Source organism: Rhamphochromis longiceps, linkage group LG10, assembly GCF_057381845.1.
Source record: "Rhamphochromis longiceps isolate RC_006_pf linkage group LG10, R_longiceps_female_GT1.1, whole genome shotgun sequence".
Lineage (NCBI taxonomy): Eukaryota > Metazoa > Chordata > Actinopteri > Cichliformes > Cichlidae > Rhamphochromis > Rhamphochromis longiceps.
In genome coordinates, this window is record NC_140566.1 from 903,471 (window position 1) to 928,444 (window position 24,974).

General features: G+C 40.7%; 1 protein-coding gene across 1 annotated transcript in view; it reads right to left on the reverse strand.

Annotated features, from left to right (window-relative positions):
• The window catches only part of LOC146660085 (uncharacterized), a 30,107-nt gene extending 12,882 nt beyond the window's left edge, over positions 1-17,225 (reverse strand). Inside the window, exon 1 of the mRNA XM_085419765.1 lies at positions 16,765-17,225. Coding sequence (XP_085275891.1) covers positions 16,765-17,037 — 273 coding nt within the window. The 5' untranslated portion in view covers positions 17,038-17,225. The remainder of the gene's footprint in view (positions 1-16,764) is intronic.
• Between the last annotated feature and the right edge of the window lie 7,749 nt (positions 17,226-24,974).

The window sequence follows — 24,974 nt, forward strand, 5'->3', positions numbered from 1 at the left end:
AGGAACACAATCAGCCCTTGTATTCAGTTAATCATAAACAGAAATCTAGTTTCTGGTTTGGTAATTTCTTATTTTAGACAAGCATTGGTGCGTCCTCTGAATACAAAAAGTCATCTCAGTAGATTAAAATTTTCACCCAATCTTTAATCTCCCTTTTATTTCAAATAAAGCGGTTCTTTGTCAGCTCCTGTTCTTACCAGACATTTGTGGGATTATTGAGGTATTGCAAGTTTGTTTGAAGGATTTTCACAGCAAATAATCTGTTCTTAGGTTAGTTTTTAATGACTCGTTTATTTTAATTCTTTTTTCATCTTTTGGTTTCAAAAGATGAACGTCTGGTGTCCTGGTGCAGCCACAACAACCTGGTGCTGAATGCCCAGAAGACAGTGGAGATTATTGTGGACTTCAGGAAGCACACAGCCCCACTCCCCCCCATCATCCTGACTGACACCCCCATCACCTCTGTGGACTCATTCCGCTTCCTGGGTACCACCATCACCCAGGACCTGAAGTGGGAGCCCACCATCACCTCCGTCATCAAGAAAGCCCAGCAGAGGATGTACTTCCTGAGGCAGCTGAAGAAATTCAACCTGCCAACACGGACGATGATGCAATTCTACACCGCAATCATCGAGTCCATCCTCACCTCCTCCATCACCGTGTGGTACGCTGGAGCCACTGTCAGGGACAAACAGAGACTGCAGCGTGTTGTGCGCTCTGCTGAGAAGATGATTGGCTGCAGACTCCCATCTCTGCAGGACCTGTACACCTCCAGGACACTGGGGCATGCAGCTCGGATCTCAGCTGACCCTTCTCACCCTGGACACAGTCTGTTTGACCTGCTCCCCTCAGGCAGGAGGCTCCAGTCCATTCGCACCAGAACCTCTCGCCATAAGAACAGTTTCTTCCCCTCTGCTGTTGGACACATGAACAATAACCATATGAATGTTCCCACCACTAACACATGACCCTACGCTGTGTTCACTGCATCATTCCATGTTTGGCACTGATCACCACCTGCACTCATGTATATATCATGTATATATCTTTCTACGTAGCACTTTTAATTCTTATTCTTACTTTTATTTTTCCATGTCTATTTAAGCGCAATTTATGACACTATGTTTGCACTGAAGCACCGCAGCAATTTCCTAATGTTGTAAACCTGCTCAACATTTGGCAATAAACCCCTTTCTGATTCTGATTCTGATTCTGATTTGACACAGGTGACCACAGGATTCTCAATTGTTGCCTTGGTAACTTGCACTTGAGCATCTATTTCCACTGTTTTGCTGATGATTCCCAAATCTACCTGCCCCTGAAAGAAAATAATGACACTTCACTAAAACTATTGTGAAAATGTCTCAGTCACATTGAAGACTGGATGACCTTAAATTCTGTTAAACATTAACAGGAACAGGACTGAAGACATGACACTTCTCTTTCACGCCTTCAAATGCTCTAAAATGCCACTGCTCACCCTTTACTGGTCTCTCTGAATGGTTTTGGACTGATTTTAAGATTTTATTATATGTTTTTAAATCCCTTAATTTGTTTACTTCAGCAGATCTTGCTGATCTCTTAACTCCTTATATTCCTTAAAAGTCACAAAGACTCAAGCTAAGAGAAGGGGGGAAGGAACCACTTAACTGCTGACCATAATATTTAATTACAGAGATTGGAGCATGCTGTAGGTATCTAACAGACACCAGTTTGTTCATGTAAATGGAGAGTCCTCTTCACAAGCTGAGGTTAATTATGGAGTTCAGTGCTAGGGCAAATTCTGTTTACATTATACATGCTTCCCTTAGGCAGTATCATCAGAAGGAAGACAGAAGGTCCTTCAGCTGATCCAAAATGCTGCACCAAGAATACTATCAGGCACTAGAAAGAGAGAGCAGATTTCTCCTATACCGGCTTTTCTCTTAAATCCAGAATCAAATTTAAAATCCTGCTCATCATTTACAAGTCTTGAATGATCAAGCCCCAGCTTATAAGACCTTAAGACCTTATCTTAGTAAATTGGGACCGTATCACCCCATTAGAGCACTTCACTCACATACCCTAGCAACTTGCTGTTGCTAGGGTATTGAAAAGTAGAATGAGAGGCAGAGACTTCTGCTCCCAGTTCAGGTTCAGAGACAGAAACACTCTCTACCTGTAGGCTTAAAACTTCTTCTTCACTCATCTATTTTCACTCACTACGTGTTTACAAACCACTCTGCATTTAATTATTTATTATTGATATCTTGCCAAATTTCTCCACAGTGATGTGAGGGACCGATAAAGTCATATAGAAAAGATTACTTTATGTTATTGCTGCTAAAAGTGGTTGGTTATCCTTAGTTTTTAGACATGAATGTGCTAACGATGTCTATCAACGTCCCCAGTCATTCAAGTCAAGAATGTGGAGAACTTAATGTTCTATAAATACACACTGCATAATTTGGGTTCTCTATTCTTAAAGTCAAAAAGAGACAGGGCAACAGGGACGCTGGGCGAAAAAGCATGACAAAACCTTATGTGTAAAAATTGGGTAGCACTTGTAATTTCTCACTAAAGTGATCTAAAAGGTTCAAATTCAAGCTAATTAATGTTTAAACCTGTGCTGTATGTGCAAAATATGGTTACTTGATTATGTTGCATGTGTTTATGGTGCGTTTGCATGAGGTTGTATGCACATGCACATACATGAGTACTACGAACAGCTGCTTTTCCCCATAGTCATGACTTTCATCAAATTTTAGTGAAAACTCAGAGGTCATGTGTAACGTTGGACCCAAGAAACATAAGCCGGAGCGAATATTACGACAGCAGAACTTTTATTTAATACCGTGGTTTTGTACTGGGACAGACACTCCCGCTCTGTCTCACTGCTGTCACGCCCGCTCTCCTCCTCCGACTGTCACTGCCAACATATAAAGAGAGACAATCACTGACAGATCCCCAGCACACCTGTTCACCCCGCCCCTGCGCCGCCCCGGGAGCTCACTGCGTCACCCCTCCTCTGCAGCTGGCCAGAGACCACACCCACGCCACATCATGATCTTGTGTTTTCAACTTACTAATTCTAACCCTAGATCTCACTGTGAAGACTGTCTCTTCCCAATGATATGGTATGAAAGCAAGCCCAGGGTTCATTAAATGAAACAGCTGGCAGTCTGCAAGGTGGAAAGGTATTCGGAAATTGGCAATTAAAATTTCATAAAAGAAAAATGTAAAGTGATCCATGTAAGACACAAAAACATAAAAGGATGTATAATAAAAATTTATAAAATATTAGGATGTGAATTAATTCTACTAATTCAGACACAGAAGGAACAGATGTGGACACGCCCTTGTGACCATGAGTAAAAGTAAATAGTTGATGGCAAATATATTTGCATTTACTTTGTGTCATAAGTGTGTTACGTTCCCCTAAAAGGGTCCAGGCAATGGGGGAAAGTAACAAAAAGTGTCCGGGTCGGAAAAAGGAGGCAGGGAGGCAAAAGGGTTAAATTAAAGAGTTTTATTAAAGTTTCTATTATTAACTCAACTAAAAGAGACGGACAAGCTGCTACCACCATTTAAAAAAAACAAACAAAACTCAGGCATCGGTCAGTAAACTGAAAAATAAGTTTAAAAAAGAGTTTAGTCACCAAACACTCCTCTCCGAAGAGCAGGAGTAAACAATCACCGAACACAGCTCACTAGCTGCACCGACCAAACACACACAGCTCACTAGCTGCAAACACCAACATGGCTCTCTGACACCAGAGCTCACCTTACTCTGGCCTTAAATACCTGTAATTGCTGATGGGAGACAGCTGTACAAAAGAAAAAGGTGTCACCTAAGGCAGGAGAGACGGTAGGACACGCCCACAAAGGCAACTTCAGGAGGAGGCCCTGCTAGGGCTGTAACAAGTGTCATGATAATGTTGTATGTAACAATCAGAATTATTGTCTGAAGGGCCAGAAAAATGCCATACTGGTTGCTATACTGATACACCTGATATCTCCAAAAGGTGATTCTGTTCATCTGGACGTAGCGTTTTGTGGGAGAAATGTTTCGTCATCATCCAGGTGACGTCTTCAGTCTCAGCTGACTACAGGTTTCAATCTTATAAACAGGACATTTGCATAATGACTGAAACCAGCCCTCTGAAGGAACAATGGGCTGGGAGGTCAGTTTATAATCATCAATATGTAAAGTCTCATGAACATTGATCAACAACCACTGATCAAAGTCCATGAGTCCCATTCACAGAGAGTTGAATGGCTGCAATCACAGCATGTAAGATGGTGACAGATGTACCCTTAGGCCCCTCCTCCATTCAGAGATGGTCTTTCCCTTTTCATGTAAATGGCCTCCTTGACTCCGCCCTCAAACCAGCGTTCCTCCCTGTCCAGGATGTTACATCCTCATCATTGAAAGAGTGTCCACTGGCCTGTAGGTGTAAATAGGCTGCAGAGTCCTGGCCTGACGAGGTGGCTCTTCTGTGTTGTGGCGTCCTCTTAGCCAGAGGTTGTTTGGTTTCCCCGATGTATAAATCCTGCCAGTCCTCCTGCACTTAACAGCGTACACTATGTTACTCTGTTTGTGTCGGGGGACCCGATCCTTGGGGTGGACCAGTTTTTGGCGCAGCGTGTTTTGGGATTTAAAAGCCACAGAGACCCGGTGTTTAGAAAAAATGCGTCTCAGCTGCTCCGATACTCCTGACACGTACGGGATCACTACAGGTTTTCGCTTGGGCAGCGGTCGTCCTTCTCTCCTGGATCAGCTGGAGCTTTCTTTTAGCGCCTTCCCAGCTTTGACAAAAGTCCAGCTGGGATAACCACATTTACTCAGGGCCTTCTTGATGTTCTTCTGCCTCCCTGGCTGCTGTGTCAGTGGGGATGGTGTTCGCTCTGTGTTGTAGCGTCCTGATGACGCCCAGTTTGTGCTCCAGTGGATGATGAGAGTCAAACCTTAAATACTGATCTGTATGTGCAGGTTTACGGTACACGTCAGCTTTTAGATGTCCCCCATTACAGATGGAAATCTCACAGTCTAAGAAGGCTAACCTGCCACCTGATAGTCATAGTTTATTAGATTTTTATTAGGATTTTTTTTTAGTTACTATCAAATTAAAACAGACAGGACTGGGTAGATGAAGGCGGAAGAACAAGGGAAGAGAAGTTGGATAGAAAGTTAACAGAAGGAGAGGGAGAGAAAAACAGAGGAGATGAGGGTTAGAGAGAGAAAATAATGAAAATGTGCTTCAAGACGTGCTGAGAAAAACAGGCAAAAAACAACACAGTAGGGAAGCCACAGCAACAACCAACTTATGCAAAAGTAACTGTAAATAATAGATATTAAACGTTACTGAGCCGTAGGGCTGCCGCAAACGATTATTTTGATAGTCGACTAGTCACCGATTATTTTTGCGATTAGTCGACTAATCAGATCATCATCCATTGGACGTAAAACGTACAGCTTATTGCACCAGCAGCATCTGCTCTTATGTAACTATCATTAGCTTACAGCTTAAGTGTTTCAGGTCTGTGCTAACTAAAAATAAAGACAAGATGATAGTTTATTAAATTTTAATGACATTTGCAGATTGTTTCGGTGAAGTTTAATAAACTCCTTGCTATCTAAAATATAACAGGACACCGGAGTAAATTCTCCAGCATCTCACACGTCTGATGATCAGCTGTCTGCTTGACGTTTATTCAGCTGTGTAAAAACTATAACTTTAATCTCAGCCAAACTGATTTACTCAGGAACAAATAAAATACTAAAAAAGGACAAACAATAACATTTTTAAGTTATCTAAGTGACTCATATATCATGTTTAACCTGAGTAGCGAAAGACGGCGGTGGGTTTGAAAATGATCTGCCGGGAGTCCGATGTTCTCACGGCTCTAGTGAGCCTAGCCCCCGGCTAGCTATCGAGCTAGTGGGTAACAGACGTCTCCGAAAACGTCGGAGCGCTTTTGAAAATATGCGGTGTCCTGATAAACTGAGCAGATATTTGAGGTTTACACAGCTACATTCTCGCCTGAAAATATGTTAAACGTTTATTTTGTGACCCAGAAAGAATAATAAGAGTAATATTAAAACTAACTAGCTGCCGCCATTGTTGGAAACTGAGCTGGGCCGCGCTATGAATTCTGGGATAGATTGGGCCACGAAGTATACAGGACACCAACAACCACCAGCGGATGGGGGCACCCGCCACTGGCAGAGAGTGTGGGGAGAGGAAATAGGCCCCCACACCTGGAGGGTCCCTGAGATGTTCTGAGAGAGGTGGAGTTTAAGACCTGACCTGACACGCAGACACAAACATGGGTTCCCACCCTCATGCACACATATATTAATACTCACTCATTTGCCCAACATGGAGGCACACAGAAATGAATGTAGTACACACTCCCTAACATACTCCATACCCCCAGGTCTAGGCACCAGCACCCACTAAGGGGGATTCCACCGCCAGGTACAGGAGATGGTCCCTTTTACTCTGGGGTGGAGACAAGCCGACCATCCCTGCCCCACAGCAGCAGGGAAGCCCACCAGCCCAGGGATGGTCGGCTTGTCTCCACCCCTGCCCCACAGCAGCAGGGAAGCCCACCAGCCCAGACCCCAACCAGGCACGCAGCTCCTCCTCCTGGCCCCCTGTCCCAGACGGCAAATAGAGAACGGGGGTGTGAGAAGTCTCCACCCACTCATATGTGGTGTTGATGCATCCCAAATGCCCTATATGTATGTGTCTTGAGAGTGTAAGGTATGTGAGTGTGTAAGTTGTGCAATAAAACTGAGGCACAGGTGGCCAGAAGGAGACAGAGAAGGATTACCTCCCCTGCACCTCAGTGACAAACCTGCACTTCAAGCAGGTGAGGGAGCAAAGTACCCCCTATCTGAAGCCAGCTCCCCTGCTGACCCTCATAGGCACTCCCGTTCCCTGAAATCCACCAAGGGCAGGGATCCGGGCCCGCCCAGACTGTGGCCCACTGCAGTAGCACCACCAAGCCCACCGACTGCAGGCTTCAACTACAACTACAATAACAAAGGAGGAACATAACTATGACCCCCCACCACCAGTAGATGATGCAGCCGATCAAAGGAGCCCAGAGAGATTGATCTAATGCAACAGAGGCTCTATCAAGACTAATATGGTCTATCGAGTTTTCTCTTTATTGGTTAAAATTAGGATTACTTTTATTTTTCCAGGTTATGAGGATAGTCTTCTTTCTATAACTAATCTGTCAGATGGAATAAAGACTTTTCCTTCAAATATATGTTTCAAGTACTTAATTCCTTTAAAACTGCAGTCTGGGAATTAATCATATTATTGTTCTGTATTATGTCAGGGTTCTCCAAATGGGTGTACATTTGCATGGGATTAATGAAGACTGAAACATGTTGGCATGTTCTTCACAGGGATTGTGGCTATGTGTTGGAAATGTTATTTCTCACACACAAGCGGAAACTGCTCACTTGTTGCAGCACTTGCTTCTTCTGTAAGTTCCACACACCATTGACTTCATTACAGTAAAAATTCTGCTAGTAAGAGCTTACAGTACTTTTTACTTTGGTTTTTTTTTTTTTCATATCTTTTCTCACTTTCATAATAAAAAGAACATTTCATTTTAATGCTGTATAGATAACTGGTATTGGGTCTGCCATGGCATGAAGTGTTTGATGAAAATTAAAGATAATTTTAAAATGAACATTTTGATTATTTATAAAATTCTAAGGTCTAATAAATAATATATGGCTTTCATTGATGTGGATGTTTCTCTACTCAAAGTGGAAGACTTGCTTTGACTGATTTATAGTCAACAGGACCTTAGTATTTTTTTAAGAATAACTTAAAAGACTTCATTATTTTCATTAAATTATTTTAATTTACTTGTAGACATTTTTGATGAGCTGCCTTAGATATTGTAGACATCCATCCATCTTCTTCTGCTTATTCGTGACCAGGTTGCAGGGGCAGCAGCCTAAGGAGACAAGCCCAGACCTCCCTCTGCCCTGGAACCTCCCCCAGCTTGTCCAGGGGAAAAACCAAGGAGTTCCAAAGCCAGCTGAGAGATATAATCTCTCCAGCGTGTCCTGGGTCTGCCCCAGGTGAGGTGAGATATGCCCAGAACACTTCACCCAGGAGGCATCCTTGTCAGATCCCCGAACCAACTGGCTCCTTTCAATGTGGAGGAGTAGTCAATCTACTTTGAGCATATCCCGGATGGCTGAACTCATCATATCTCTAAGGGAGATGCCACCCTTCAGAAAAAGCTAATTTCCGCAGTTTGTATCTGCAATCTCTCTTCTTTCGGTCACTACCCAAAGGTCTTGACCATAGGTGAGGGAAGGGACATATATCGACTGGTAAATCGAGAGCTTTGCTCAGCTCTCTCTTCACCATGACAGACTGGTACAGGGTCCACATCATTGCAACTGCAACACCAATCCATCTGTTGATCTCCCGCTCCCTTCTCCCCTCAGTCATGAACAAGACCCTGAAATACTTAACCTCCTCCACCTTCCTTAAGATGGCAACCACCACCCTAGTGTGCCAGTCCACAGATATTGCCCCTGAACTCCAAGCAACATTGTGCAGGCCTATCAATCAAGACAGGCCCTACAACATCCAGAGATTTCAGGAAGTCAGAGCAAACTTCATCCACCCCTGGGGCCCTGCAGCCAAGGGGTTTGCTTAACTGCCTCAATGGGTGGAGTGCATCTCCGCTGATACACTCCAACCACACTACACACAGTAGAGTGCCGCTTTCCCCACCTGAGTCGTGTGACTGTATGCCAGTCATGTGACAGTATTGAAGCCATCGCTTCAATGCACTCCCAAAGTCTTTTTCCATGGCCTCCCTGAACTCCTCCAACAGCTGAATTTTCAGCCTCTGCCCAAGCTGCGTTCTGCTTGGCCTGCCGGTACCCACAGCTGCCTCCGAAGTCCCACAGGCTAGCCAACCTGATAGGACTCCTTCAGCCTGATGGTTCCCTTCACCTCTGGTGTCCTCCATCTGGTCCAGGGGTTACCATTATGACAGGTACCAATCGCCTTGTGTTGGCAGCGCAGTGCAACAACTTTAGCAAGGAGGGGCTGAACATGGTCCATTCAGACTCACTGTCCCCAGTCTCCCTTGGAATGATATCAAAGCTCTGCCAGAGGTGGGAGTTGAAGATCTCGAGGACAGGGGCCTCTGCCATGCGTTCCAGGTCTACCCGCACTATACGTTTATGCACCCAAGGTCTATCCAGCATCCTTCCCTGCCACCTGATCCATCTCACCACTAGGTAGTGACGGCTCAGCCCTCTCTTCAGCCTAGTGTCCAAAACATACAGCCTTCTCCTCCCCTGGCCGCCAACAAACACAAACTGCCAGGCCACCAGGTGCTGGCTCTCAGGCACCCTCCCCAGGCCTGGTTCCCGGCAGGGACCCGGTAACCCTATTCCAGGCAGGGTAAAATCTTTCCTAGATTTTCTACTCACAGGGGATTTTGAAATAAAAACACTCCTTTTTTAAAAACAACGACTGAATATTATGTAAACATTTGATGTTTAAATTTATATTTGTTCATATTTTTTGTGTCTGAAGTGATATGTATTAGCTGTTTCACACAAACATGTATACAGTCACTTTAATTCTTTCTTGCTGCACCAACAGGTTGAATGTCCATTTATTTTTAGAGTTAAGAAAGTAATGTGCTTTGGAGTATCACTGCAAAGGCTCTATAGGTTGTTGTTTATTCATATTATATTTACTGTAGTTGCTCACACAGCTACAGTAAAGCTGTAAATTACTTTTTTTTTTACATAGTGTTCATATTTTTTTAATTTTAATCCAACAATTTGTTTTTTCAGTACAGGTCAGCAAGTTCTCATACAAAGCAAACATTATGATCCACAGAAGGAATGCATTCCCTAGACTTTTCATCTTCTGTTGGATTATCTGACTGATGTCTACTTGGGCCCTTACATTGAGTCTTGATTGCTGAATAGAATAACTGTTGCACTGAAACAATAACAGGAGAACTCATTTTTTTAAATTTCCTTTTCCCTTCAGAAGTATTCAGCTAAATAATCTGATGTGAAGTTCAAACTGTAGACTTTGCTATGTGTGGCAATAGTTCAGTTCTAGTTGAACTAGTCATGAAGAATACTTCTGAAGTATCACTTGGAAAGCCATGGAAATTAATGTAAATTACTTTATTTTAAAGATGTTGAGCACTTTTCTTGCTTTTCTTGCTTAACACAAGGTTATCCTAACTGTGCCATATTTCGCACTTGTGAATATAACCGTATCCTAAAGGTTTAATTGGCTTAAAGCTATACTCTAGGTGTTGCTTTTATTTATTTCTTTGAGCAGTGTTTTAATATTGTACTATACAAAGGATTTATATGTGCATGTGTACGTGTACACATGAAAAAAATTAAACTGACCTTATGTCTGGAGTGTATTATATAAAAGGAGCTGTGTGGGGGCCAAGCAGCTCCTCATGTGAGACCACACTGACTCAATGGTTGCTTATGTCTTCTGTGTGTGTGTGTGTGTGTGTGTGTGTGTGTGTGTGTGTGTGTGTGTGTGTGTGTGTGTGTGTGTGCATGTGTGTGTGCTGGAAGGAAGTGACAACTTATATTTATTAGACTTAAAATATAACTGGTACCTTAGGATCTGCAACCACTACAAGTTAGCACTATCTACATTCTTCAGGGTAAACTCTGCTCAATGACACAATTAATGGCAAACGCAGCGGTCCCAAGTAATTCGCAGCCCTACAGTCAATGTTCCCTCTAAGCTGCGCGTGTGCGCAATTGCGCACTGCTGGCACGGTCTCTGCGCACAAAAAAAAATCTAACCTGAATTGAAATGAAAATAAATCCGTTAACTGTTCTGCAGTGTTACTCAGTGACTGGCTACTCCCGTATGGGATCAGAACAATGCCACCTTATCCCACAGTCCAGCCAATGATGCGATTCACATTCGTATATACGCAGCTGATCAACGTGGTTGACAGGCTAAGGACAGCGTCCTTATGTGCCGACACCGGTGTTTTAGCAAAGCGGCTGATGTGGAGTGAAGCCACGTTAATGACAACGTGTACAACCATTGGAGATGTGAGCAGGACAGACGGAACAACTGACGGACAAAGTGTGGACTTTATACCAGTTTTTAAATCGTGTTGATCGGCCACGTAAAACCAGAGTTATGATAAAATATCTGCAATGTTTGTTTTTCTTCCTGAATACTGTCGTTGTTTATATTTACTGCAGGAAGAAACGGTGAAAACAGCGTTTTATAAGGAAAACGCTGGAAAGCCTGTGAGCAAAACAGCCCCCCTCCCCCAGCCTTTCCTATTGGTGGAAAAATGCACCATGTCGACCAATCAAAAAATGATATGGCAACATGGCATTTAGTTGTTTAGGAAGGGGGAAGTTTTAGGAGTGACGGCGTGTTTTGAGAGATTTGCGACATTTAGCGCAAATCTTGTGTAGTTAGTGTGTAGTTAGTGTGTAGTGTAGTCAATAGTTTTGTTGTGTGTCAGAACAATGAGGCGACTGCTGAGTGTTACAGGTGTTACAGCAGTGATACATCTGCTGCTGTCAGGCCTGCAGGTATCAGGCTGTTGTTCTCCTTCATCTCAGTGGACAGAAATTATTTTTTGGAGCGGCACAAATAATTTGTGTGGCATCAGATTTGATGCAGAACAGCTGATTGTTCTGTAAATAGTTTGAAATGTTTATTTTAAAAATGCCTTGGTGGCATTTTTAGGTAAACAGCTGCAAAAAACTTTGTTTGCAAAACTCAGTTTTTGTTTTTTTGTTTTGTTTTTTTATTCATGTTTTGGATGGACAGAAACATTAACGAATATACAACTGGAATAATCATACTGTCAGTTCTCTGTCCGTTTCTTAACAACAACCAACAAATAAGGACTAACAGTAACTAAGACAAACAGACAACAACAACAACAACAACAACAACAACAACAACAACAACAACAACAACAACAACAACAAAAAAAACCAGGAGAAACAAAATGATATACCGCTTCCTGGGAAACATCAGCAAAAACAAAAGCAATGGGGGCAAAACACCCGGGTGCCTAAAAGGCAAAACATAACCTTGACCACTGATGACATTAAGACAATTTCTTCCCTCTACTGACTTTCAAAGTAATAAAAAAAAAGAAAAGAAAAAGACAACAACAAAAATACCAATGACACATGAAACCCCCCCCCAAAAGAACATTTATCATAATATCTAGGAGACATTGTCGATGTACAACAAAAAAGGACCCCAGACCTGCTCAAAAATATCTTCTCTCCCCTTCATTCTGTACATAACCCGTTCATATGATGCCATCTTAGACATTTGTTCAGTCCATTCCCTGAGAGAACAGGGGCTGGATGACTTCCAGTGCCTAAGTATTATCCTGCATCCAGTTATGAAAGCCAGACGCATCCACAAAACTCAGTTACTTTTTTGAAGAAGTAACTATATAATTAATTGCCCAACATTGGTCATTATTTACTGTATTTTGCAGACAGAGTTACAGACTCTCTCCCAGACCACAGACTCATAATACAAGTCAGAGCTTTATAAAAAAAAAGAAAAAAAAAAGAAAGTTGTGTTTTCAAAATTGGAGTTCAAGTTATTTTTTCTTCCAATAGTGTTAACATGCTGCACAGGTCATGAACAAGATTTATTTTAAATTTTCATTGTAAGTGGGCTAAAGCTGTTAATTTAAAGTCGTCTAACATAAATGTAAATGCAGTAATTTGATTATTTTAATAAACATGTAACTTGGATGGATTGGATGCTGGCGTGACCACAGTGCACACGTCTGCTGTTGCTCACAGTGGTCCAAGGGACGCTCAGGGAGTTTGTGTGTTCGCTCAGACACGTGAAAAATTAGAGGGAACGTTGCCTACAGTGTAAATTGTATGTTGACCCTGGATAATAAATAGATATCGCTCTATGCTGGTGGGAATTGTGACTTACAGGACTTGTGTTTCAAGCAGCTAGCTTGTAGGGTGATTACACTGCAGAAACTGCACAGCTATTACTTTTTGATTTTGAAACTTCACATAAGTGATTAGTCAGCCACCCCTCCATTCCAACCACACCAGCAGAGACTTGCTGCTGTGTTTGAGCAACCCTACAGGGAGTGCAGAATTATTAGGCAAATGAGTATTTTGTCCACATCATCCTCTTCATGCATGTTGTCTTACTCCAAGCTGTATAGGCTCGAAAGCCTACTACCAATTAAGCATATTAGGTGATGTGCATCTCTGTAATGAGAAGGGGTGTGGTCTAATGACATCAACACCCTATATCAGGTGTGCATAATTATTAGGCAACTTCCTTTCCTTTGGCAAAATGGGTCAAAAGAAGGACTTGACAGGCTCAGAAAAGTCAAAAATAGTGAGATATCTTGCAGAGGGATGCAGCAGTCTCAAAATTGCAAAGCTTCTGAAGCGTGATCATCGAACAATCAAGCGTTTCATTCAAAATAGTCAACAGGGTCGCAAGAAGCGTGTGGAAAAACCAAGGCACAAAATAACTGCCCATGAACTGAGAAAAGTCAAGTGTGCAGCTGCCAAGATGCCACTTGCCACCAGTTTGGCCATATTTCAGAGCTGCAACATCACTGGAGTGCCCAAAAGCACAAGGTGTGCAATACTCAGAGACATGGCCAAGGTAAGAAAGGCTGAAAAACGACCACCACTGAACAAGACACACAAGCTGAAACGTCAAGACTGGGCCAAGAAATATCTCAAGACTGGTTTTTCTAAGGTTTTATGGACTGATGAAATGAGAGTGAGTCTTGATGGGCCAGATGGATGGGCCCGTGGCTGGATTGGTAAAGGGCAGAGAGCTCCAGTCCGACTCAGACGCCAGCAAGGTGGAGGTGGAGTACTGGTTTGGGCTGGTATCATCAAAGATGAGCTTGTGGGGCCTTTTCAGGTTGCGGATGGAGTCAAGCTCAACTCCCAGTCCTACTGCCAGTTTCTGGAAGACACCTTCTTCAAGCAGTGGTACAGGAAGAAGTCTGCATCCTTCAAGAAAAACATGATTTCCATGCAGGACAATGCTCCATCACACGCGTCCAAGTACTCCACAGCGTGGCTGGCAAGAAAGAGTATAAAAGAAGAAAAACTAATGACATGGCCTCCTTGTTCACCTGATCTGAACCCCATTGAGAACCTGTGGTCTATCATCAAATGTGAGATTTACAAGGAGGGAAAACAGTACACCTCTCTGAACAGTGTCTGGGAGGCTGTGGTTGCTGCTGCACGCAATGTTGATGGTGAACAGATCAAAACACTGACAGAATCCATGGATGGCAGGCTTTTGAGTGTCCTTGCAAAGAAAGGTGGCTATATTGGTCGCTGATTTGTTTTTGTTTTGTTTTTGAATGTCAGAAATGTATATTTGTGAATGTGGAGATGTTATATTGGTTTCACTGGTAAAAATAAATAATTGAAATGGGTATATATTTGTTTTTTGTTAAGTTGCCTAATAATTGTGCACAGTAATAGTCACCTGCACACACAGATATCCCCCTAAAATAGCTAAAACTAAAAACAAACTAAAAACTACTTCCAGAAACATTCAGCTTTGATATTAATGAGTTTTTTGGGTTCATTGACAACATGGTTGTTGTTCAATAATAACATTATTCCTCAAAAATACAACTTGCCTAATAATTCTGCACTCCCTGTATTTGGTGTGAAATGTAGACAAAACACATATATTAAAATTGAGAATGTTTACATTTGGCTTGACGATACACAGATGAAAAAAGCATGGACTGGAGATTGTACATTTGTGCTGTCATTTTAACATACTAACTATAAACACTTATATGTAGACATTCCCACAAAGGCCACACTTTTTGAATGTAAGTCACTTTCTGAGGTTGTTATCCTTGGAAATTTAATGCACTTCTTCTCGTTCCTAGACATGACTCTGTTATGATTAACATAGTTGTTAGATAATCCAGAGTGCATTCACACAGACACACTACACATTATGCATTCACATTGCCTCATGCCCTCTCATTAATCTCTTTACACGCTGGAGGCCACTGTGAAGGTTGCTCTGTTTCCCCACCTGCTGTCAGCTGTCACATGGCTGTCAGCAACTCCTCACTAATAAACACAGATGCCCTCTCTTCATGCATACGCATCATATTTTTCTTAGTCTAGTTGTCTTTGTTCCCACATTGCAGACATAAGGCCTTTTTGTCCCTTTTTTCCAGTACTGCCACACACATAAACAAATACAAGGGAGCAAGGGGTGAATGACTAATTTCAGCATTAACCTCTATAAGTCCCAACCAGTCCAAATTATATATGAAACCAATATGAAGCCATAGTGCCACTGCATTAAGTGTCATGGTTTAGGAATTAACCGATGAGCTACATAAAAAACAGAAAGAAAAACAAAGAGGCAAATGTTCAAGTCACAATATCTTCTCTTGGGGTTAGGGAAGAGTGTTGTGTGCAACCTTAAGAGTAGTTTGGACATTTTCTAAATTCTGTAGATAGAGAGAAAGTCACAAGATGGAACTATTTGTTTCTTTACAACCAATCCCCGTATTCCTAGTGTTCCTAGTGTTGTGCAAAGTCATATAAAAAGAATTATATGGCATAGTTGTAACATTTAAACTATTTATCCCGAGTCGGACAAACTCCACCATTCACCATGTAGCACGTCTTACACTGTTCACTGTCACAGTCAGCAGCTCATCTGCTGCATCCTTTTACAGGAGGACATTTGTCTCACTCATGTTTTAAGCGCACACTAGATTTATCGATAGAAATGGCAGCTACTTGTCTTTCAGATGTTACCTCGTTTCAGTAAAAGTTTCAAATTTGCACAGAATGAATATGGCTCTTTATAATGTGAAAAACAGTGTCTTATACTTCAAACTACAAACTGTTGTTGACATGGTTACATTTTTTTAATTGCATCTTTATTTCTGGAAGTGAAAACCAAGACAAAGTGCAGCATCCTTGGAGATAATAATAGTGTATTAAATTCCAAAACTGTAAATGATTATCCCATGCTACATTGTGCTGCAATATATAGCATAATGTATAATTTACAATGATATAAATATATAAAAGAAACATCTTTGGTATTTGAATGAGAATCTGCATCCTGAGGCCACAGAGCAACTTCTTATCTGCTGTTGATTCGTGGAATTCATTTTAAAGACTCAAAGATGGTTTGGTGTAATGCCAAAATAATGACCTCAGTCTTCATGTGAGAAATGATTCAAACTCAACAGACAGATCTCTGGATAAGCCACTGTGTTCAGCATAAAATGGATAATGTAATGAAGCTCCCCAAACTGACCAAAAATGGTAATGTATGCCTGGCTCTCCACGTTTTCATGCACTAACCCCGCACAAAGAGCAGCCACCGACATTTTTCGCGTTCTAGGTCGTTATAGTTACCATCGTAATGTAAAAGCAAGAAGCTATTTCAAAGCCAATTAATCCCTACAAGTCAGCGCAAGTAAATGCTAAGAAACGAGGCACGGGTATTAGCACTACACACCGCTACCCCCCCCCCCCCCCCCCCCCCCACTCACACACACACACACACACACACACACACGCACACACCCTTATGTATGGGATCAGCTGTCTTCGTATGCGAACTTTTGGAAAACGGATCAACTGAAATTTAAAGTAGCTGGCTATCACATCGGCTATACTAACTTTAATATTAATTTGGCTAATAAGCTAGGACAAATATAACTTACATGGTGGAGATTGAGACCACAGCTTTCCTTCCCTTTCGGTGCGTCCATAGCACAAAGTTCCGAGCATAGAGCTCCCCAATCCGGGCCCCCGGTTGACGAAGGGTCCTTGATCCCAAGAGCGCGCAGCACCCTGCTTTCTTGTCTCTGTTTGAGAAGCTCAAGCTCGCATAACCCGGCCAGGCTGGCTTGCAATCGCTCTTTATTCCGACTGCGCCCCGTTTTCATGTATTGCGAGAACGTTTCAAAAGAGTCTCGAAGGTCTTGGAAAGACATCACAGAATACCGTTTTCCTAAAAATTCAAGCTGAATGAATTCCCTAAAAGTCTGGCTGTCTCTTCAAATTCTTCGAATACCTGTTGTGGAACGGTATCCGTTGTGTGTTTGTCCTGATGAACTCACTGCTTTAGCTCTCGGTCCCATTCCCCTCCTCTAGCCTGCGCTCTGCCGGACAGTCTCACTTGGACAGCTGTTGGCGGAGCCTACAGGAATGCTGCTGGGAATCCTGCACAACCACAACTTAGTCTCATACTGCTCAGTGAATGCCTCATTCCAAATAAAAACGACACTCCAAGATAAAGAAAAGACGTAAACACGTTATATTACTGCGATGTATTCCTGTGAGTATTCCAGTGTATTTTAGGAGGATGATGAGGTTGTATACGCTGCACTAGTTTTGCACACTCAAAACATCTGGAGGCAGGCCTTTGGTATAAACTGTAAGCACTTTGTCTAGCTTAGTGAAGAGCCATCAGCTCAAATTCGCAGGACTTTGGACTGTGGGAAAAGGGCGAATATTTAGAGCAAATACACGCAGGCAGACGGAGAACACGCAAATGCCCCACAGATATCCACAGCAGACATGGAACCATAAAGTTTCTTGCTGTGACAGCGCTAGCTGCAGCGCCACACTGCGGTGTGACTTTGGATCGCCTTCTTAGTAATATTACTGTTTACTGTTAATACAGCTCGTATTCTGTCTGGCACTTATTATAGATTCATGCATACACAGATAATCAAACGAGTTTGTTCTTGTGTGTGTATTTCTGTGTCTCAATATCCAAAAGGCTGGGATATAAAATGCTGTGTAGTCCCAAATAAAGCAGGGCAACGTTTCACCCGTGTAATATCTCAGGAAAAGATGTGGTTACCGTGGCTCCAGGGCAATAACAGTAACAGACTGAACTAAATTGAATAATACAACATATTACAACGTTGACAAAATATAAGAAATAGCTCTAAATGTATACGACTAGCTCAATTATAAATATTCAGAATATTACAGGTGAAATATATATGTAACTCTTGTAACTCTCAAGCGTATATTTATGTATTTTTGTCTCATTTTTATATCTATTTATTAGCTTGCTTTGCACTGATGTAACCAGAGCCTTGTCGTCTCATCTCTCTGTATGCTGCACTGGATATGATTGATATGATTGCCATTTCACTCTAACCTGTCAAACAGTGCAGTTGTGATGAGGGTGTTCAGCTGTAAAGATGGCACCAACAGGAAGTGGCTTACTTATTGCAAAGAATGCCATTTATTGTTCTGCTTTGTGTGTCTGGCATTTGCAAGGCGGACTGACACCACTCAAAAGGCAACATCAGGAGCTTGTTTGCTGGCAGTCAGCTCACAGAGCACAAGTGAAAAAAAGACGGCAAGTTTTAAAACGTATAGTGGATGTGATCAAAGTACTTGGGAAGAGGGGACTCAGCTATAGGCATGTGGAGAATGAGGCTGCATACACTTTGGGTGATAACACCATCGATCATGGTAACTTTCTGGAACTGATTGTGTTATTAGGCAAGTATGATATGTGCCTTGGAGAACATTTGAATGACTGCATTGAAAAAAGCAAGAAGTTGCATCAGACCAGTGGATCAAGAGGTAGAGGATCTCTCATCACCCTACTCTCCAAAACAACTGTCAACTCAGTGATTGATGCACTTGGCCATCTCATTCAAGAGAGCTTCGCCAGTGATGTCCAGAAAGCTGGGGTGTTTTCTGTTCAGCTAGACACAACCCAAGACATCACAGGTTATGATCAGTGTTCAGTAATCATCAGGTGTGTTACTGAGGCTGTGCAGGAGAGGCTTGTCTCCATAGTGAGGTGCGAAGCATCCACGGGGCAGTACTTTGTAAACTTGCTTTCCGGAGTTTTAGAGCATCTGAATCTAGACATGGCCATGTGCATTGGGAATGCAACAGATGGTGCTTCAACTATGCAGGGCCAGTACAAAGGCTTTTCAGCACTTATGACTGCCCAGTCTCCAACTCATGTGCATGTGTGGTGCTATGCACACATACTTAATCTTGTGCTTGCTGACACAACACAAAGTGTCATTGAAAGTGGATCACTCTTTAATTTACTTAATGACATAGCTGTGTTCATCAAGGAGTCCTATCACAGGGTTAATCTGTGGGAGAAGCAAACCCAAGAGACAAGACACAGACGCCTCAGTCCAATAGGTGAGACACGGTGGTGGGCCAAGCATGATGCCCTCCAAAAAATCTTTGGACATTTTGGAAAACCAGATGACGGCTGGTTGATGTAGTGCTGACGCTGGAAGCCATTGAAAAGAGGGAAAAAGAAAAGCCAGCTGTTCGTTCCAAAGCACGAGGCTTTAAAGAGTGTCTCTTGAAGCATGAAACTGTGTTAAAAGCACAGATATTTCTTAGAGTGTTTGAGCAACAACTTCTCTGTCGAAGTACCTCCAGTCAAAGGGGATAGACATTCTCTCTGCCCATCATATGGTGACTGCCACACAAGATAGCCTCAAAAGTATCGCCAGGGACTTTCCAACTGTGAAGGCAGCTGCAGACACATTTGTGAAACAGACAAATCAAAAACTAGAGGAGAGGGAGAACAACACAGACATGGAAGTGGAGGCTGAACTACCTGAAAAGAGAGCCAAGAAGAGAAAAGGCCAGAGAGATGCCTGAAGATGAGTTGCAAATCAATGCTGAGAAATCATATGAGGTGAAAGTGCACAACATCATCCTGGATACAGTTATTCAAGCAATCCACAGAGTCATACATGGCCCTCTTCTTGCGGATTTGGCATGGTTGGACCCCAGGAAGTTTAGCCAGGTCAGAACAGTTTCTCTTCCAAGTAATGCATTTCAAAACCTCAGCACCCGTCTACTTAAATTTGACAGCAGGGCTACAGTTAATAATAATAATAATGATAATAATAATAATAATAACAATGGAGTGGATTTATATAGCACTTTTCAAGGCACCCAAAGCGCTTTACAATTCCATTATTCATTCACTCTCACATTCATACACTGGTGGAGGCAGCTACAGTTGTAGCCACAGCTGCCCTGGGGCAGACTGACAGAAGCGAGGCTGCCATATCGCGCCATCGGCCCCTCTGGCCAACACCAGTAGGCGGTAGGTGAAGTGTCTTGCCCAAGGACACAACGACCAGTACTGTGATCATCTGAGCAAGTCCATCAATTGCCATTCACTGTTCTTTGTTCTTTCACTTGTGTCCTGTTTTTCAGGTTCCCATATAATTTCTTCAGAAGTAAGTACTGTATATGATGCCAGTATTTTCCCATATTTTCTAGATACTATATTAGTACTGTGTGTAAAATGCCATCAAAAACTCAATTAAGTGTTATTCTTATTCTTCTTTCTCACCTTTCTTTCTCTGTCTCCTTGTTGTGTTAAAAAAATATATTGTGCTACCATGCTGTTTTGTATTGTTTTGGTAAATAAATAGTTTATGAAAATATCACTAAATCTGTCATTTATTAATTTTAATATTAATTAATGATCATGTCTCACCTCTAGTGTTCTTGGTCTTAATTTCAGGTTTCTACCATGTGTTGTAGATAGTTCAGGAGGTTAACTCGCCCAAGCAGTCTTTTTGTTTCTGCTATGTACTGTTTAAAATCCAGAATACGGAGGATGGTGTAGGTTTAAGTTTATTAGATTGATACATATATACCAACAAGGCAGTGTACATCAAAGCAGTTGTTTTCATGCAAAGGCTTTATGGCTTTTCCTATAATGCCTGATGGGCCGGTCTCTAGTCAAAATGCCCAGGCCGATTTTTTGTCCCAGTCCAGCCCTGCTTGTGTTGTCAGAGGAAAGGGAGTAGATTTTGAAGAAATGTGGTCACATTTAACTGAGATTTCGAGACATTATGAAGGGCATTAATTTAGAAAACGATGCTTGGTGCTAAGTTTTTTTCTAAATCTTATTTTAACTGTACTATCATTTGCTTGTTTTGTAATATAAAAGAACTCAATAAATATATTGTTAACATTAAAAAAAAAAAAAAAAGAATATAATAATGTCCACAGATTATTGTAGCCTATATGTGAAGTGCATCTATGTCACTGTATGGTTTATTAAGAATGTAGTTTAAACTTAACTCAGAAATGTATTTATTCATGTTATTATTTATTTATTTGTTATTTATTTGTTATTTATTTTTAATTTATTAATCTATTAATTTTGCCTCGTTGACTCTCAGGTTACTAGAACAAAATTTTCTTAATGAGTAGATTTTATTCTTTTAATTCTCCATCATTAAGTTTGAGTTCTGATAAATTGCACTACAACTCTATACTGTATTCATTGTATTATCATTTTTACATGTAAATAGTTAGTGTTTGCCCCCTGACCTTTTTGTTTGTTTGTTTTGCATATTTGTCACATTTAAATATTACAGATTGTCAAACGAACTTTAAAACTAGTCAAAGGCTGAGTAAACATATCAGTAAGTGCATATTTCTTTTAATGATGATTTGATTTATTAAGGGAAAAGAGTTGTCCAAAGCGACTAGGCCATGTGAGGGAAGTAATTAACTACCACAGCATTTCAAAACAAGAACATCATACCAGCAGTAAAACAGTGGTGATGATGTCATGGTCTTTGGTTGCTTTGCTGCTTCAGCCTGCTCTTTACCAGAAATTCTTTAGAGAATGTGTGGCTATCAGCTCCTGACAGATGCATTATATGGTATCAGTCACTAACAATAATTAGCAGGGCAGTCATGTGTTCTACAAACAATGATTAACTACTTTGATTGATTGATTGATTGATTGGTAATTTATTTCAACATGTGAACAATATACAAGTACATTTAGAAAAGAAATGAGAGAAAAAAAATATACTATACAAATTACATACAAAAAAACATTCTGATTAATTTACATGTTGAAAGGGAGTGGGAAGAAGTATACACTTATTTAATCCCACCCCTGTCCCATAAATTATCAGTGAATATTTAGTCAGCTTCCTTACTGATATAATTTGTAATAAAAATAGTGAACAGATTTCTGATATACTATATACTATAATATCACATCATGAATTTTTTGTTTGTTTTTAAATAGAGACATTCACTTAATTTAAATATTTTCCTTTTCTTTATAGATCGAGAAGATCATATTTTTATAACTCTTTTTGAACAGTTTTATGTTTGGACATTGCTTTAATTCCATATTCAGTTTGTTCCATAGTTTCACTCCTTGAACAGAAACACAAAAGCCTTTTCTTGTAGTACGTACCTTCATTGTTTTGAAGTTACAAAAACCCCTTAAATTATAACTTCCTTCTTTCCAAAAAAAACAAAAAAAAAAACAAAAAAAAAAAACATACTCTGAATATTACCTGGCAGTTCTTTATTTTTTGCTTTGAATAGAATTTGTGCTGTTTGGAATTTCACTATATCGTCAATTTTCAATATTTCAGACTGCAAAAATAGTGAGTTTGTATGTTCCCTATAACCTGCATTGTGGATGATTCGAATTGCTTTCTTTTGAAGAGTAAAAAGTGAATGTAATGTGGTTTTATAGTTATTGCCCCAGACCTCTGCACAATAGCTTAAGTATGGTGAAACCAGTGAACAGTAGAGAATATGAAGTGATGTTCTGTCGAATACCTGTTTTGCCTTGTTTAGTACTGCAATGCTTCGTGATACTTTGGAATGAATATATCTTACGTGAGCTCTCCAGTTAAGTTTTTCATCTATTATTACCCCCAGAAATTTATTTTCACTGACTCTTTCAATATCAACACCATTTATTTGAATCTTTGCATTTGTATTTAAACTACTATTTCCAAATAACATAAGTTTAGATTTATTCAAATTTAATGATAATTTGTTTTTATCAAGCCAGAACTTCACTTTACTTATTTCATTAGTCATATCCTCCAATAAATTCTGCAGATCATCACCAGAGCAAAAAATGTTTGTATCGTCAGCAAAGAGAACCATTTTTAATACTTTGGACACTTTACAGATGTCGTTAATGTACAAGTTGAAGAATTTTGGACCCAAAACTGACCCTTGGGGTACACCACAAGCAATGTCCATACATAAGGAGCAACCACCATTTATTTTCACAAACTGCTTTCTGTCACTTAAATAACTCCGGACCCAATCTAAAACTACCCCTCTGACACCATAACGTTCCAGTTTTCTTATTAATATTGTCATGATAGCTGTGTGGCAGGCAGGATGAGGACCCAAAATGCAAACTCACGGACTCAGGGGATAAACTCAAAATCACAGCTTTAATGCTGGAAGGCAGATCACAAGAAATACAAAACTTAAACCGGGAACAATAACTAATACTTGCAGAGAGACACAGGGAAATCCACGCAGCTATGAGGGAGACTACGACACAGAACTGAGGGAGACGCAGACATAAATACACAGAGGGTTAACGAGGGAAGTGGGAGCACACGGGGAACACAGCTGACACAGATAATCATAACGAGACAGGGCAGGAGTGAACACAACATGACGCATACTGACGAGAGACTGTCAAAGTAAAACAGGAAGTACAGAGGTTCAGACAGGAGGAGAGAGCACGGGGAGAACACAGACATAACAGGCTGGGGAAAACATGGAATAAAACACGAAAGGGGACAAGGGCTCATGAATACATAGAGGGGCACACAGGGGGTGAGAGTCACAAAGGGAAAGCACACAGGGAACCACATAACAGGGCAACTCAGGAAACAGAACCTAAACAGGGAACTGAATACAAAAATACAAGAGAACTAAGAATACTGGGCCAACACGGCCCAGGACCATGACAAATATATCATGATCTATAGTGTCAAATGCCTTTGTCAAGTCTATGAATAACCCAGCCACATATTGCTTTTTGTCTATGGAATTTGTGATGTATTCTATTGAATCTAATAGTGCCGATGATGTTGATCTGCTTGATCTGAATCCGTACTGACTCTCAGTGAGTAGTTTATGTTTATCTATAAATTTTTCCAGTCTGTTTTTAAACAGTTTTTCAAGAACTTTTGAGAATTGAGGTAGTAAAGAGACAGGCCTGTAGTTTGTGAAATGGTGTTTGTTTCCAGATTTGTATAGAGGTATAACTTTTGCTATTTTCATTCTGTCTGGAAATCGACCAGTTTGAAATGATAAATTACAGATGTATGTAAATGGTTTTATAACAGCCTCAATGACTCTTATAACCACTATTATATCAATATCATTACAATCCAAAGATTTGTGATTTTTACATTTTTTGACAATTTCAAGAACTTCATTTTCATCAACGGCTGTGAGAAACATAGAATATGGATTTCTGTCAATCAGTGTATCGGGTTTTTCCTGTGCTTTCCCAGGATCAGTGATTGTTCTTGCTAAATTTGGTCCAGCAGTTACAAAGAATTCATTGAGACTATTTGCCACAACATCCATATTGTATTCTTCATGGTCATTACAAATGAAATACTTGTAGTTCTTTTGTCCAGTCCCACATTTTATAACACTGTTCAGGATTTCCCATAATCTTTTATTATTATTTCTATTTATATCTAATTGCTTCTTATAGTATTCCTTTTTACTAAATCTAAGTATATTAGTTAACCTATTTTTATATCTTTTGTATCTGATTTCAGCATCTTTAGTTCTCGTTCTTAAGAACTCTCTGTATAGAGCATTTTTCTTTATACATGCATTTTGCAGACCTTTTGTTATCCATGGACAGTCCATATATTTCTGTTTCCTACTATATTGCTTTATTGGACAGTTGGTATTGTACAGTAATGTAAATATTCTAAGGAATTTATTATAAGCACTATTAACGTCCTGTTCCTGATATACTTCACCCCAGTTTTCCTTCAATAAATCTTTTTTAAATGCATTCATTCTTTCTTCTGTTCTTACTCGTCTGTACTCTTTTTTACTGTCCATTTTATTGATCTTGTAATTC